This window comes from Parasteatoda tepidariorum, chromosome 8 (assembly GCF_043381705.1).
Source record: "Parasteatoda tepidariorum isolate YZ-2023 chromosome 8, CAS_Ptep_4.0, whole genome shotgun sequence".
NCBI classification, from domain to species: Eukaryota; Metazoa; Arthropoda; class Arachnida; order Araneae; family Theridiidae; genus Parasteatoda; species Parasteatoda tepidariorum.
The window spans coordinates 4,782,010-4,798,136 of record NC_092211.1 but is presented as its reverse complement, the minus strand read 5'-3'; the positions used below and the strand labels follow the sequence as shown (position 1 = coordinate 4,798,136).

Genomic DNA, 16,127 nt, shown 5'->3' with positions numbered 1-16,127 from the left:
ACCAGCCAGGCTATCCCGGCCTTTCTCATAACAACTTATACCTCTGGGGGTACCGAGTTAGAAATGGATCGTTCTCTGGTTCAGGTCAAAATTACTATCTATGGATAAGTATAATTGGGCTCGCTCTAAAACGGGTGTGACTTATGGGTGTGGAAGAAGTCAAATCTTTGGCCATAGATGGCTCCACTGGAAAGCAAGAACAATCGCACCCCTTACCTTAATAGCCTACGACAACAATTACTATCAATTGCAACACTTTTTTTTTTGTTTTGAGGGAGATACATTTTTATTTCTGGTATCAACACAGAAAATTGAAAAACGATTGGCCCTATTTCTTTCTTACTGTCTTAACCCTTTATGCTTATGAACCACACATGAATGTTCGACTACCGGCTAAGCTATCCTCCTTCTTACAAAAAAGAGAAGATGAAAAATACCTTGGCTCTTAAGAATTCTGTTGCAGATTTTAAAAGATCCACGATAGTTCCCTTATTTTCCTTTGACAGATTATTATTGTAATTTTCAGTGTTATCTCTGACGCCAAAAGCTATATTTTCTGAGCAACTATCCTTAAGCGAAAGAAGTTAAATCAAAATTGTTGTTTGAAATAATGTAAAATTGTCCTTATAAATAATGTAATCAAGTTATTGTTTACTAAGTTGTAATTTACTGAAGTGCAAATTCGTCAGGAAAATTGCGGTAAATCTAGAGTATCATGCGTTCGCAATTAATAATTTCGATTTCTATTAATATCGAGGGTAGACCATGTATTTTTTTTTATTTTTAAACGTGTTTTGCTTAATCTAAAACCGAAACGGGACGGGTAAATAATAATAATATTTGAATTATTTTAATTGCCTTTCAGTTATTTATATTTTATTTATACCCCTTACGAAGAACAGCTAAAAAAGAGTGTTTCCCATTGAATTTAAAATGCAATGGATAGTGTTCATCTTTTGAATTCCAGGTCTTAATTTTAAGGAATTCGATTTGTTTGTGGAAATTTGGTATTGTTAAGTCATCACGATTCATTATTATTTTTTAATCTACATTTTTTTTTACATTTATTTTAATAATTTAAATGGTTAATGCCAGTTAAGAAAAGTTATTTCTTGAAAATGGGCCATTGAAATAATTCATGAGCACCAGCGGAGAAGGGGGTTAGTAATTTGGTTATTATTGTTGACATGGGGATGTGTGTGTGTGGGTTTGAAAATTTTTAGAAAATGAAAGAAAAAGGGGAAAAAAAAAGAAAAATACATTACCGAACAAAAAATTTCTGAAATAAAAATTAAATTTTAGGAAACGAAAAATTGGAAACAAGAGTTTCGGATGTCAAAAGTTTTGAGCATAGAAGGAAAAAAGAATATTCCTAAAGAATATTCAACTCAGTATTCTACTATATATTCTACTACATAGTATTCTACTAAATACTATTCTACTACATAGGATATTCTACTATGCCTAAACAATATTCTGTTTAAAATTTTATATAAGGAATTAATTATTTCGTTTTATGCAAAGTTACATTTTTTATACGAATTTTAATTCTGAAATTAGATTAGCACTACAATAAAAGTTAAACTGGGGAATTTCCCATTGTTTTACGTGAAGCATCATAGAAGAGTGATTTGCTTATTTTTATTGATTAAGAGCAAAAATGTCCAAAACATTCTTACGTGACATCAAATAAATATGCAGATTTATTTTTATAAAAGACGTTGAACAGCCGACCCAATTTTTTGGGCTTACGACTACTAGTGTTCAACTTCGTAGCCTTGTCATTGTGAACCCAGTCCAGAAGACAAGGGAACTCCTGGATCAAGTATTGGGAGAAATTTGCCTTCGTGGATGACTTTTTGATGGAGCTAACCCGCATTCGCGTTACATGGAGAGAAATACCACGAGAACCTCCCACGGTTAGCCTGACGGCAAGGGGACTCTAACCCATGATCCGTTTACCACTGAGGATATTTCACGTCAGCACTGTGGTCGCCGCAAGCCGGATGTGGAATTCGTATCGACTGGGATTCGAACCCGGTTCGCCGCATTGAATGGCGAAAGCTCTATCCCCTGAGCCATTGCGGCTCTGTGTAAACTCGGGCTCGTCAATACGTTCTGTTTTATGACGTCTTTTTTCGGCCGAAAGCAAAAAAAGTAATAATAATGATGGTGATAATTGGAAGTTTGCCAATTTTTGTTTTGGAGTTTTGTTGTTTGTGGGACTGCAGGCGTGTTTTGTGCAATTGCATATACAATGGTTGATGAATTTAAGTAGAAAAATAGCGAGCGAAACTAAAAGGTGATTTTTCAGATTATGAAGTTGTGAACAAAGACTAATATTTAACTTTATTTCATTTGCCCGCGACAACTCAGGATAGTAAACTGGTGGTAATTTAAATATTTTTTACACATAAAAAAATTACAATTTCCATATAGAACCCGTGTATTATGTTTTGTTTTAGTTCCTTCTATTTATTAATGAAATAAAAAAATAGGTTGATTTTTTTTCTTCCAAAAAAATTTATAAGGGAAGCGGTTAATGTAAAAATTTGAAGTTTAAAATTTACGGAAAGGAATTCACCTTCTTACTATTTAACAACACTCCTAAGCAGCTCTGAAACTGTTCTAAATTTCAATAATTAGACTGATTGTATTGCGGTGTGATAATATACAAATAATTGTGATAATATACTAGTTATTTTATAAACAAAATGTTTCAAATCGAATCGTATCATTTCAATCAATCGAATAATTTTTTTTTTTAATATTTAAAAATCATTAAAGGATTAACCCTCTCATGCCAATCGATTCATAACACTATTTTTATATATTATTTAAATCGTATTTACTAATAAAAATGTATTAAAAGCTCCTTTCGGTCCACTTGAAATGAAACCTTAATGAATGTTTTGTATTTAATGACATTGAATTCGGATTCAACGATGCGAATGAAATGGTCGGTCTTTAAATAGCGGTTAATGAGATGCCATTCAAGTTGACTTGGATATAAAATGGTCCTGTTTTTTTTGTGCAGTTTAATAAAAAACGATATAGGGCTGACTTCATGAAAAGCCTAATTGCTAATCTCATTTTTAAAAATATCGGAAAATAAATATAGAAATGTCGGATATCTGGCGTAGGTATGAATGCAATACAATTGAAGAAGGAGTGAGAGTAGCTGTACACCCAAAGAAAAAAAAAGAGGTCGCTGACTTATTGGATGAGGGCCAAATAATGATCTGACGCCAATTTTGGCGAGTATTTTCTGTGAGAGGTAAGGCAACCATGTGTGTGTGCAGAAGAGAACTGTGATGGTAACTTATTATTAACGAGAGTTCTACCTGTTTCAATCATTATTTTATTCGATCCTGCTATGGTCTTCGAAAGGTATTTATTTGCATGAAAGAAAAGTTTCTTTATAATTTTAATGGATATCCAGACATTGTTCATTAGAGTAAACACGTGTTGGGGGGGGGGAAAACTCATGTAGTCATTCCCTTTCTACAAATGTTATTGTGAATTATTAGTTTGACTTTAGCTATGGGTATATTGCCTAATTTATATAGCCTTATTTATTACCCTAATTTACAAATTATGAGTGTTTCCCAAAGTGTGCTACGCGTACCCCCAGGGGGGTGGGAGCAGTTTAACGGAGTTGCAACGAACGAAAATTTCACAAAATTTTATTTAAAAATAAAGCTAGTCATGAAAATTTACGATGACGTATTTTTCTATTGGCTATTTTTTGCAGAGTTAGCAGTTAATAATGAGTGGTTTCAACAGCCAGTTGTAATTTTTAAATTCCGTGCAATTTCTGTATAGTAAAAAATACATTCTTTTTTTTATGAATGGTACACAGCTTTACGAAAAATTTAGGAAGTTTACACAAAAGTCATAAGTTTGGGAAACACAGGTGTAGAATAATCTTACTTAAATAGTAGATGCTTGATTGGTTCAACCTTATACACCACTCCAACTTACAAACTATTTGTGTAGAATTATAGTGCTTAAATAGTGACTTTAGATGACTAATTTAATCAGGCTTATTTAATTCCTAGATTTAAGGAATTAAATAATATTGAGTAAGTAGTATTAGTGTGATGCCTAATTTATGCAGCGTTATTTTATTGCCTAAAAAGTATTTTTGAGATGCCTTATTTATTCAAAATTATTTTTGAAAAGAATTTTTTTGTTTTGTTTTTGTTTTTTTGTATGTGATAATGATTAAAAAACGCGACAGATTTGGAAATGTTCTTTCAAAGAACATTTCCAAAAAGAGTATTCCAGGGGAATGACCTTTTTGGGTATTAAATTCAGGGTATCAGCGCACCTGAAAAGTCATGAATTTCGGTGATGAACAAAATTTGTCATGAAATGACGTGATTCTAACTGTTATTTTAAAAATAATCATGGAAAGTCATGGATGAAAGTCGCCAAAAAAGCTAATTTTTAAAATGGATTTTACAACCCCCCTATTTCGTAGTGTTCCGAATATCTGACTTTCTAACAAAATCCCCACTCACAGTCATATTTCCTTAATATAAAAAATTTTTTTATCATGTACTTTAAAAATTATGGTGTTCTTAAGAAGAAAAAAAAAACATTGTTTCTAGAGCGAATTATCTTTTAAACTACTGTGATTTCAGAATTTTTATTATTATGTATTTTTTTTTTTTATCAATTTCAAATTCTATCTGAAGCAAGTTGGCGATTTTTTTAAATTCCGAAATGAGAAGAGAAAAATCGGGAGTATTTCTTTCCTTTCCGATGAACAAGAATATAATTAGATAGAATTAGATAATAATTATAATTTTGAATATAATTCTGCAGAAAAAAAGGAAAAAAAATTATTTGCTTTTGTATTTTTTTCAGCTATTTTATTGCTTGAACTCTTTCTTTACTCTGTTTCTTAAATTTAAACCTATAAATATGAAGATTCAGAGTATAGCAGTTTTGGTTACACCTATCATTTCAATGAATGTTATTATTATGCCTTCTTTTAAATTTATTTTTATGTTTTTTTTTTTTCCAGTGAAAATAGTCACTTCGTTAAGTCATGAAATGAGTCATGGAAAGTCATGAATTTGAAAATCTAAAATGTAGCAGATACCCTGAATGCGATAGTTAATCGATTATTGATTGATTAAAATGGATGTCTATAAAGAAATGGTGTTGAAATTAACTATGAAATATATTTAGATGCCCTACGTTTAACTGCCCGAAAGGTTTTACCTATTTTCATATTTTTTAAAAACTCTGTCCAATTATGTATTTTAAGTAAACAATCGATAAGCGGGAATGTAATAAAATTGTACCAAATGTTGTCCGATAGAGACCAACTTATATTGATTAAGTGTAAGAAAAAGAGGCATTTTATCGAGGGGGCATTAAAAATCACCAAATTAGTATTGATGGGAGGGATGCATGCTTAATTGTGTTAATAGATACCCAATATGTACTAGAAGATTTTTTACGCTTACCGTGGAAACAGATTAACTACATGAAGTAAACAACACCCTAAAAAATGATTTANTAAGAAAAAGAGGCATTTTATCGAGGGGGCATTAAAAATCACCAAATTAGTATTGATGGGAGGGATGCATGCTTAATTGTGTTAATAGATACCCAATATGTACTAGAAGATTTTTTACGCTTACCATGGAAACAGATTAACTACATGAAGTAAACAACCCCCTAAAAAATGATTTAATGTTGCTCAACAGCAGGAAAAAGACTGCTTGTTATTACATGAATTTTTTGTTTTTTCTCCTTTTCCCAAATTTCCATTAAACAGGAAAAGCTAAGTGAATTAAAGAATTCTGTTTGTAAATACGCGATTTCCCCCAACTCTTCAAAATTTTAACCTCTCCGGTATTTATAGGATGCATTAAAATTATATCAATCTTCCATCAAGGCAGTCAATTAACATAGTTGACAACTCTACTGGATTTTGCCACTTTCTCTATTAATATTCGAAATTATGAGTAAACATGATGCATAGCATTTCAAGCATGTTTATAATGTCTATCATAACTGGAAAATTTTGCAGTTTTTCTATTTTGATGACGATGAAAATATTTAGTACGTCTTGCAACAATTATTGTGAAATTTATATTGTTTCGTAAATCCGACAGGAATTTTTCCTCTCTATGTTGGCAGCTATAAATTAATAACTCCAGATTTTTCCCTTTCTCAAAATACGGATTATCTACCTTCCTTACTGGAATCTTTGGCACTCAAATTATGTCTTTTTTATACGTTCATTCCTGTTGTGACTTCACAATGTGTAATCTGTCATAACTGATTTAAAATGTATAGTTTTTGAGATTTATTATATATGAATAAGAAGATAAAGAAAAATTAAATAATTTGTATGGTTTTTGAAGCATATTAGTTGCAACCGGCACTTAAACATATAGTGTACTTGTAAAATATATTTCCTGAATTAATTTTATACCCTTGAATATTTTTTATTTTTTCAGTTTTGGTAACGTGTAGTTTGCTGCATTTCTAAAAATTTCATTGAAACAAAAATGTTTCTCACATATTTTTTTTGCAATGTTTTTTATTTTGTGTGTATCTTTTACAATACAATACTCTTATATCTTCTTATAAATCAAATCAGTCATAAAAATATTTTTAGAAAAATAAGCAACAGAAAAACTTAACAAATATTTATTTTATTTATTTTTTTTAAATAATTCATTCGTTCTGAGGAAATCATGTACTATTATGTATCTTTATAAATTGTTTATACATCTTTTTGATACTAAAAAAAGTAATAAGTTTTAGTGAACTTTTTTTTTTCTTTTTAGAAATTTTTATTTTTATTTTAGGATAAGATATCCAGGGGTCTGTCCAGACATTTTGTGAAAGGTCCGTTTTTCGTGAAATTGTGAAAAAAATTACTCACATTCTTTCAACCAGGGTCCGCTTTTATGAAATAGGGTCGGTTATTGCTAAAAAAAATTTTTTCAAGGAGTTTTTAAATTTTATGGACATACAAGATTGTGCTCAACACTGTAAAATTGTAATTAAAGAAATTAAATTTTAAAAAATAAACAACAATTGCTCCTTCTAAATTAGAGATGCAACATACTTGGTATTTAGCCTATACTGCTGAACGCAGAATATTAATTTCGGGCGAATAATGGAAGAATCGTCTGCCGAAGACAAAACTTAATTCGTTTACATCCATCTTTCTTGTTTTCTGCCCTGGAAAGGGTTTATTCGATTAACAAAATAATAATGAAGATAAACAAATTTGTGAAGGGTCCGTTTTTATGAAAAGATATTTTGTGAAGGGTCCGTTAACGGACCCAAATTTCTTCTAAACAGACCCCTGATATCACTTACGTTATAGATTGATTGAAGTATTGAACAAAGAAAAAAAAATTTCTATACTATTATTTTTTTGATTTACTATTTATTATTTTTTTTTCCACAAAAAATAATTTTAAATTAAGTTGTCACGTTTATTGATTGATTGAAGTATTAAACCAAAAAAAAGTAATTTTGTCTCGACTCTTTTATTTTTTCTTTCTTTCTCTTTTCTTTCTTTCTCTCTCTCTCTCTCTTTTGGAACAAATAAACAATTCTAGAATTGTTTACCTTCGTGTATCCATTGTTAAATGAGACGATGTACATTATAAATTCGAGGATTGGATAAATAAGACGATATAGTATTAGATAAATAGAGAATATTTATTATACCAAGCAATATATTAGTACAGCCGAACTCGTTTATAACGAGCTCGGATTTAACGAGGGAAACGAGAATATTTGGTTGGATCAATGTTAAGTCTATGGAACAGAAGTCGCTTTTAACGAGCAAGACCCGGTTTTAGCGAGCAATATTTTTCTGTCTTGCAATCTTCTTTCTCATCTTTCTAGTCTTTCTGTCTTATCTTTTTTTCAAAATGATAAAGAAATGCGAGGGAAGGGGGTTAGTTGTCATTAAATTAAGAAAAGTATTTAATTAAATTAATTAATGTAATTAAAGTAAGTAAGTATTAATTAAATTTTAAGTCAACTCAATCATTTGACCTCCCAAGCCCCCTCTTCTGGTTGCACGTCTGCCTTAAGGACCCGTTTATTACGAGCACTCGGATTTAACGAGTACATGTTACGGTCCCTTTGTGCTCGTTATAAACGAGTTCGACTGTATATTATAACAATTATATCAAATGATTAGAGTAGTATTTTAATAATTGCATGTTTTGCACGAGTTTTCATGCAATACTTTTGTATTTAAACATACATGTTAAAGGGTTTTCATTCAGGAGATTTTTTTATATACTTTCTATTACACATTCTATTACACATTTCTATTACATCTTTCTATGACACATTATTCCTCTCTATCTAGTTCAGTTTTTTATCCTTGTTTAAGTAAGACCTTGTTGTGGCTAAGTACTGCGATCACGATAAGATTAAATATCGAGCAGTGCATTCATTTAAAATTTCGTGCGAAGTTTTAAAAAAAATGAATGTTTTAAATTAATTAAGGAAGTGTTTGGATATAATTATACGTCACGTTGTCCAATTTTTGGATGGCGTATACGATTTTTGAAAGGTTGGTAAATCTGATGAATATTCTGGTCATCCTCAAGAACTGATGAATCGTCTGTGAAGACCTACGTTCGAATGATGTCAGATAATTACGAACATTGAGAGAGAAAGAAAAATTTCCTCCTCATATGGCGAAGGTTTGAGGTAGGGTTTGGTAACGAAAAACTTGACTCGCGAGCAAAAAATGGACACTTGCTCTGATAATGTTTCAAAGAAGAACTGATTGCAAAAAATCATCAAATGTTTTAGTACGGCCCTGAACAGGGGCGGATCCAGAAATTTTTCCTGCGGGGGTCATAGACTCAGATTCCCCCCCCCCCNACTCAGACCCCCCCCCCCCACAATAAATTTTTTTATGAAAAAAAAATTTTTTGAAATAATTTTTTGAGAAAAAAAAACTGGGGTTTTTAATACTAGTTTTCTCATTTATTTTTTTTCATAATGAACAATAGAACAATACACAAATAATTCAAGTATTCAAAATCTTTAAGTAATAAATGTAATGCGTTTTTACCTAATGAGATATTTACATAATTAGATGGAAAAAAAATTGATTTTTTCGACCTACCTAGGTGTATATGCCCCCTTTCAATAATTTTTAAAATGTTTTATTTCTTTTGTAAACAAATAAAAATTTTTTTATTTTTTTTGGCCCCCCCCCCCCCTGGATCCTGAAACTAAACGGCAGTCCATGCACTGGAACCCCACAGATTCAAAAAAGCTCGAATGAGTCATGCGAGACATTGGCAAAATGGGTCTTGATTTGGATTGGATGGCCTTCACACATTTTACAATTGTGTTCAAAGAGTAACAGTGCGCATGCGTCGTCATTGCATGCGTTGCTATGGCGATCGCTGCTGTTTTTATTGTTCACCAGCAGGCATTTTTAATGTATTTACATATTAATTTAAAATATTTTTACAATCTTTTTATTATAAACGTGTAATTTCTGGTTTGACGGTGATTTTAATAGAAGGTAAAAGTATTGTTGTGAAACACGTACATAGGCAAGGATATGAAAAAAGGACAAACATCAATGAGAGACCCATGATTTGAAATGCATTTAACGGAGTCCAATCCAGAAACAACCCATGGGTAACCCAGTGATCGTAAGAAGGCGACTTTTATTTTATTTATTTCAATGTTAGTGGTTATTATTATGACAAAATGGCTACCCCAAAGTAGAAGAGAAGAAGTTGGGAAGAAAAGTGAATTTTGCACCAAGAAAACGACACTTTCTCTCTCTCTGTGAAACAGTTCTTGACGGTGCATCCACCGTACTCTCCAGATCTAGCACCACGCATCCAAAGTGCATTTAAAGTCCGTGGCAGACCTTTGAGCAGTGAAAATCTCGCATGTATTGATAGGGAGTATGTTGAATGGAATTAAAAGGTATTAGTAAAAAAAAAAAATGCAATTAAATAGTCCGACTATTTAATTGTAGATTGATTTAAGTATTTTTTTTTTATTGTAACCGTCGTTGAACAACCGACCCAATTTTGGGTTAATGTTCAACTCCGTAGCCTTGTCATTTTGAACTCAGCCCAGAAGACTCCCGGATTAGTATGATTTGTTATGGGAGCATGGAGGACTCTGTGACTCGAGAGATTTAACGTGCATCAGTCACCATTTACTACATGTCTCCGGCAGGCGGGGATCGAACCCACGAACTCTTGGATATGGGTCTAGTGCTACCCACCAGGCTATCCAGGCCGCTGATTTCAGCATTTAACTAAATTTAATGAATATCGACTGTTTTATTAAAATATATTGTTATTAGAATAAGTTATCACTTGCGGTTCAATTTCAAGGGTTTCAGTGTGTGCAGTGATTATTTTGTAGTTCATTTACGCCGCACTAGAGCTGCACAAGTCTGGAAAGCATCTCTGAGGATGATCCGAAGACATGCCATCACAATTTTGTTCCTCTGCAGAGGTGATGGCACCCCCGCTTCGGCAGCCCGACCTGCACGCGATACGGTGGAACAGTTTAACGAGGACCCATACCGCACACGTTCGGTCCCTACGCAAACTGATCCAAGTGGTCACCCACCCGCTTGACTTGGGTGATCTGCTGGGAGCCGTGTCTTAACGATCAGTCCACAGCGGGACTGATTATTTTGCAATCACTCAAAATGATCGCAATTTCGATTGATTCAAGTAGATACTTATTTAAAAAGATCTCTCGACCGTGCTCTTTTTTTAGAATAAAATAATCTTAGAATCGATTCACTTAATAGACAATTTCATAGATTTTAATAATGCAGTGACTAATTTGCAGTCTCTTAAAATATCCCTCTACTGTGAGATGTACTCGACTCCATAGGTTTTAATTAGGCAGTCGTCACAATTTCGATTGATTCCCGATGGTATTCTTTCAAGTACCCGATATTTGGATACGCAGTATAACTTACGACTCACTTAAAACGAACGCTTTAAAATAACTCTACTTGAGTTAAATCACTCATTGGTCTGGAAAAAAACCCTCTCAACTGGAGTTAAATTTACTCGAGTCAAGTAAAATATAGCTCAATTCATAATTTTAACTCGAACTTGAGTGAATTTTAATCATTTTGATTCATAATCATCATCATTCGAGTTTTTCACTTTAACTCGAACTTGAGTGAATTTCAGTCATATTTGATTGACTATTTGAGTAAATATCAGTCATTTTTGATTCTTAGTTAGCATCCTTTGAGTGAATTTAATTTAATCATACGAGAGTTATTTTTTATTATTTTCACTTGACTTTTGAGTTAAGTTTTTTCTTTTTCAGACTATTCATTGAATCTATTACTCCCTATAAACTGCCTATTTTTAACCTGTCACAGAAATAATTTTTTTTCAGTTTTTATTTCGTTTAAATTTTATCAATGGCATGTTCAGTAACTAATAAGTTTCTTTTTTAAATTTTAAAACTGAACTGTAAAAGTCAAGAATAAAAGTAAAAAAGATTAATAATTCATCTGTATTTAGCAATTAAATCGCAACATAAATCTTATTAGATTTTAAAAGTTTTGTGAGTGAAAAAATTTAAGGATTTTTAACTTTTTGCGATAAGGCTAAACTTTTCTTGTTATTACTTTATTTATAAAATGTTTGCTAATATAAAAAAAAAAAAAAAAAAAAAAAAAAAAAAAAAATTTTNNAAAAAAAAAAAAAAAAAAAAAAAAAAAAAAAAAAAAAAAAAAAAAAAAAAAAAAAAAACTGAATGAAATTTAATTAATAAAAAATATAATCGAAGCATCTTAGTTAACTTGCTTTTATATAACGTTAAAAGCGCGTGACTCTAAAAATCACATCAACGATAATTATTAAAATTTTATTTAATATTAATATTTTATTATAATAATTAAATAAATATTATTTTTTTATTAATATGAAAATTAATCCTACGATGAGGGCAGGAAATTTGAATGTGTTTGGGGAAGAAAAAAAAAGCACGTTTGATTTCCTGTTTTTTATTTTTTAATGCTAAACAAACTATATTAACTAGTTTTATCTCGTTGATGTTATTTTTACATTTTGCTCTTTTTGTTGTATTCATTTTTCGCACACTTGAGAAACACCTTAATTATAAAAATAATTTAATATAAAAAATAATAATATATTGTTTTTTTTGTGTATAATTTAATAATGTTCGATAAATTTTAATTGTAAAATAATAAGTGTTTTACATTAATCATACAATAAAATTTAAATAATGTAATCCCAGAAAAATTCAAAACTCACATTTTTTATTTCTTGGGAATTATTCTGCTCTCAAAATTATTATTTAAAAAATCTATAAAAAATTTTGCATACCCTACGATTTAAAATCTTTTACAGTTATGTTACAGGATGTCAACGATTTGAATCAAGCGATTTACTTGACTTGTTTAAAAAATATTGATTCAAATCAGAGTAAAAAAAGAAAGTATGAGTTAGACTGCTGAGAGCAAAAAAAATAGTTTTTTTAATTAATTAATTTAAAATCTTTATCTAAGCATTATTAAATATACTGATTAATAACTCTAGTTAATAAAAATTAATAGTTCAGAAAGTTCCTTTCAATAATTCAGAATTATTCAGTTCAATAATTCAAATATTAGAAAGGGAAAAAAAAAAATTATGGAAACCATGCCGAGAACAAATGTTACGTGCTTTTCCATTACCTTGTGTTGGTATTTACTGCCAGAAGGCATTCGTATAAAGATTTTTTTCTCTTAGCAATAAAATGTCAAATTTTAGGACTTAAAATTTATATTAGTGAGAAATTTTTAAACTTATGTTACTAAATAATATCTTATAGTTATGCGTGTAATTTTTACAACCTTTAATTATATTTTTGCAGAAACAGCACAAAAACAGTGAATCAGTTTCTCTTATCTAATTATAAGTAATTTATAAATTACACAATTATGTACATTTAAGCTTAAATACGTGTAAATTGTGTTTCCTCAATTGATTTTGGAAAAATTTAAACATTCAATATTTGATATCCATTCAATAATTCAACTTAGGAGAAAAATAATGATTTTATATAATAAAAAAAAAAACAAAAAAAAAACACAGGATTCCAATAAAAAAAGAACTAATTTGGTTTTATGAAGAAAAAAAAATTTTTTTTTTGACATCTTGTTATATTATGAAAAATAATTTAAAGTGGACTTTTGCTTTTGGACTAAAACCCAAAGATATATGCTCGCTACTAAGTTAGACCCATTTGAAATTCTAGCTTAAAATCTTAAGAATTTTAATCAATTATTAAAATGTTTTAAAACTAATTCCGCTTTAAATAGTCAATCATAGTTATTGAAACAAGTTTAAATAAATGACTTGAAATAGAAAGACTTGCAGAAACAAAATAATAATTATGCTTTTTAAAGAAACAATTTCTGTTAAAGATTCGCGACTTCGTTAAAAACATTATTATAAATTTCAGAACTTTGACTGTAAAGTTGCCAAATGACATAAAAAATATCCATCTTCATTGAATTTGTGGTAAGTGGCACACCTTCTGAGGGAGGGGTGTCAACAATGTAACCAATGGTCCATCAATAGTGACCACTGCGTCGTGGCTCAGCAGATGTCTTGAGAAGATCAAAGATATATATAATAAGAATCAAAGAAAAAAGCGCGAATTCGTGAACTCGCGATTTTAAATAACCTCTCTATTTTATACTTTTCGCAATCATTTCTTATCATACATTTGTCCAGCTTACAAAGATCACATTGTTGTTCTCACCCATAATGGGTCGACTATAACTATAAGTTGAGTTGTCAGTCAAACGTTAATGAAAAAACTGCACAAAGAAGCAGACGATAATTTTAGAACAGTTGTCTCGACCCAGTATTTTTATTTTATTTTAACCAGCGTGCATTTTTAAAGTATTTTTATGTTCTTTTTGTGTTTAACTTATTTATAATTGCTGCCTTGTATCAATGTGAATACTGAAAAATGAAAATAATTTTGTGACGTATATTGGCTGAACCAATCTAGCCTAAGCCCATTGGACGATAAGACATCAATTGATGTAGTCTCATGTTAAGGCGTTTAGAAAAGTCTGTTCAAAAAATAATCAATGGGTAACAAGTAATTGCAATAATGCAAACAGTTTTTTTTTCTTTCTAATTTGTGGTCTGCTTTGCAATTAAAGTAAACTGTGATTTTTTTTTTCAATGGTCTGTCTCACCCCCCTCAAATAAAATAAATTAAAGATTTTTAAATCTAACCCGCTATCCAAAAAGAAGAAGAAGAAAAAAACTCCCGTTTTTCACAAATTAAATCAAAGTTGTAAATGCGCTTCTCTTATTTGTAATTTTTTGTATATTGTGAAGTAGAACATTGATAATATAATAAATTTGGTTGGAAAAATATCGCCTCACCAAAAAAGATTTTAAAAAATACGTTAAAAGGAGAATCTCTTGGATAATGAAAAATATTTCTTAAATATCTAATTTACATTTACACAATTCTATAAATATTTTTTAAAAAAGAAGTCTCCTCCCAGGAAATGGGGATTTGCCTCCCCCCTGATCCCTTGGATCGTTTAAATAAATACCTTTATTTAAACAACTCCTATCATAATTAAGAAAGTGAATGATCACTGACCAAAATAGAAAGTGATAAACGGTCAGCTTCAGCATTTATTGGAGGCGGGCTATCTATGAATGATAGATAAAATAGTATTTCTGTTCTTAAAAACAACTTTCAAAATAAATAAATAAGACTTATTAACTGCATCTTTACAGTCCCTCGCCATATTATTAGACGCACTATAAGATTCTATTCTAAGTAATATTTTAATTATCATGCGATACTATACAGCTTTATTGTTTTTATGTGACTGAAACCGGTTTGCACTTGCTTACGCTCGTGTATCAATTGATTAAATTAGACGATATATATAATATAAATTCAACGATTGGATAAATTAGACGGTATATTATATAAAAATATAGAATATTTATTATAATAAGACCAAATTATTAGACGCACTTGTAGTGTTTTAATAATAACATGTTTTGCACGGTTAATACGCAATACTTTTATATTTAAACACACATGTAACGGGTTTTTATAGACTTATTGCATTTACAATGTTAACCGATTGATACGCGAAATGTAAACAAGTGCAATCAGTCGCGTAAAAACAATAAAGCTGTGTATAGTGGTAATTAAGATTTTACATAGAGATTCTTAGAGTGAATATGGGACTGTATTCTCGTGTGTAACTAAAATAAATGAGTACTAGGAGGCTCCGCCGCTCGCCAACCCCCGAGAATTGCTACGCAATCCTATGTACCATGGCTCGCTCGCCAATGAACACAATGTTCTAGCACAGTGGTCGGCAAAGTGCGGCTCCAGAGCCGCATGTGGCTCTTTGGCTCCTTAACAGCGGCTATGGCACAATTATCCACGGAAGGCGCAATAATATTTCCATTAAAAAAAAAAAACTTAGTGAGAAAAAAATTACATCTTATTTTGATAAATTAAAATTCTTCTACAAATCGAGAACATGTATAATTTTTTGTTTAAGTTAAAAGATAGATAGGTAATTAGAATTTTATATTGTTGTAAAAATACGTAACGAACATCGAGTTTAATTTTATTAGTTTTTGTAAACGTAAACACAAACCATGTACAAGCTACCGGCTGAAATTGTATGTTTTTGGGGGTACTCCAGTGTGATACAAAGGTACCACAAGCATGCGTGCATACTTTTTCTAAAGTAATGGGGGTACAAATTGGCTTAAAATTAAAAACAACAATATGCAAACCTGACTTACTCAAACTTTCCAAGGAGATGCAAGCACATTGTTCGCATTAATAAATATTTATTAAGTATGAAATTTAGTTTTATTTAGTGTACTACTTATTTAGGGTAATAAAAGTTTACTAAATAAGCAGATTTGGCTCCCAATTTTTTAAAAAATGGTTGTAATGTTCATATTTGGCTCGTTGGCTAATAAGTTTGCCGACCACTGTTCTAGCACAAAGACATAGTATATTATCATCAAAGACATAGTATTTTATCATCAAAGACATAGCCTCATTTCATTGACCAATCA

At 30.5% G+C, this 16,127-nt stretch overlaps 1 protein-coding gene across 1 annotated transcript in view; it reads left to right on the top strand.

The window, feature by feature from the left end:
• The first annotated feature begins 3,249 nt into the window (after positions 1–3,249).
• The window catches only part of LOC107451256 (insulin-like growth factor 2 mRNA-binding protein 3), a 68,256-nt gene continuing 55,378 nt past the window's right edge, over positions 3,250–16,127 (top strand). Inside the window, exon 1 of the mRNA XM_043050729.2 lies at positions 3,250–3,390. Within this exon, the coding sequence (XP_042906663.1) occupies positions 3,377–3,390 (14 nt within the window). The 5' untranslated portion in view covers positions 3,250–3,376. The remainder of the gene's footprint in view (positions 3,391–16,127) is intronic.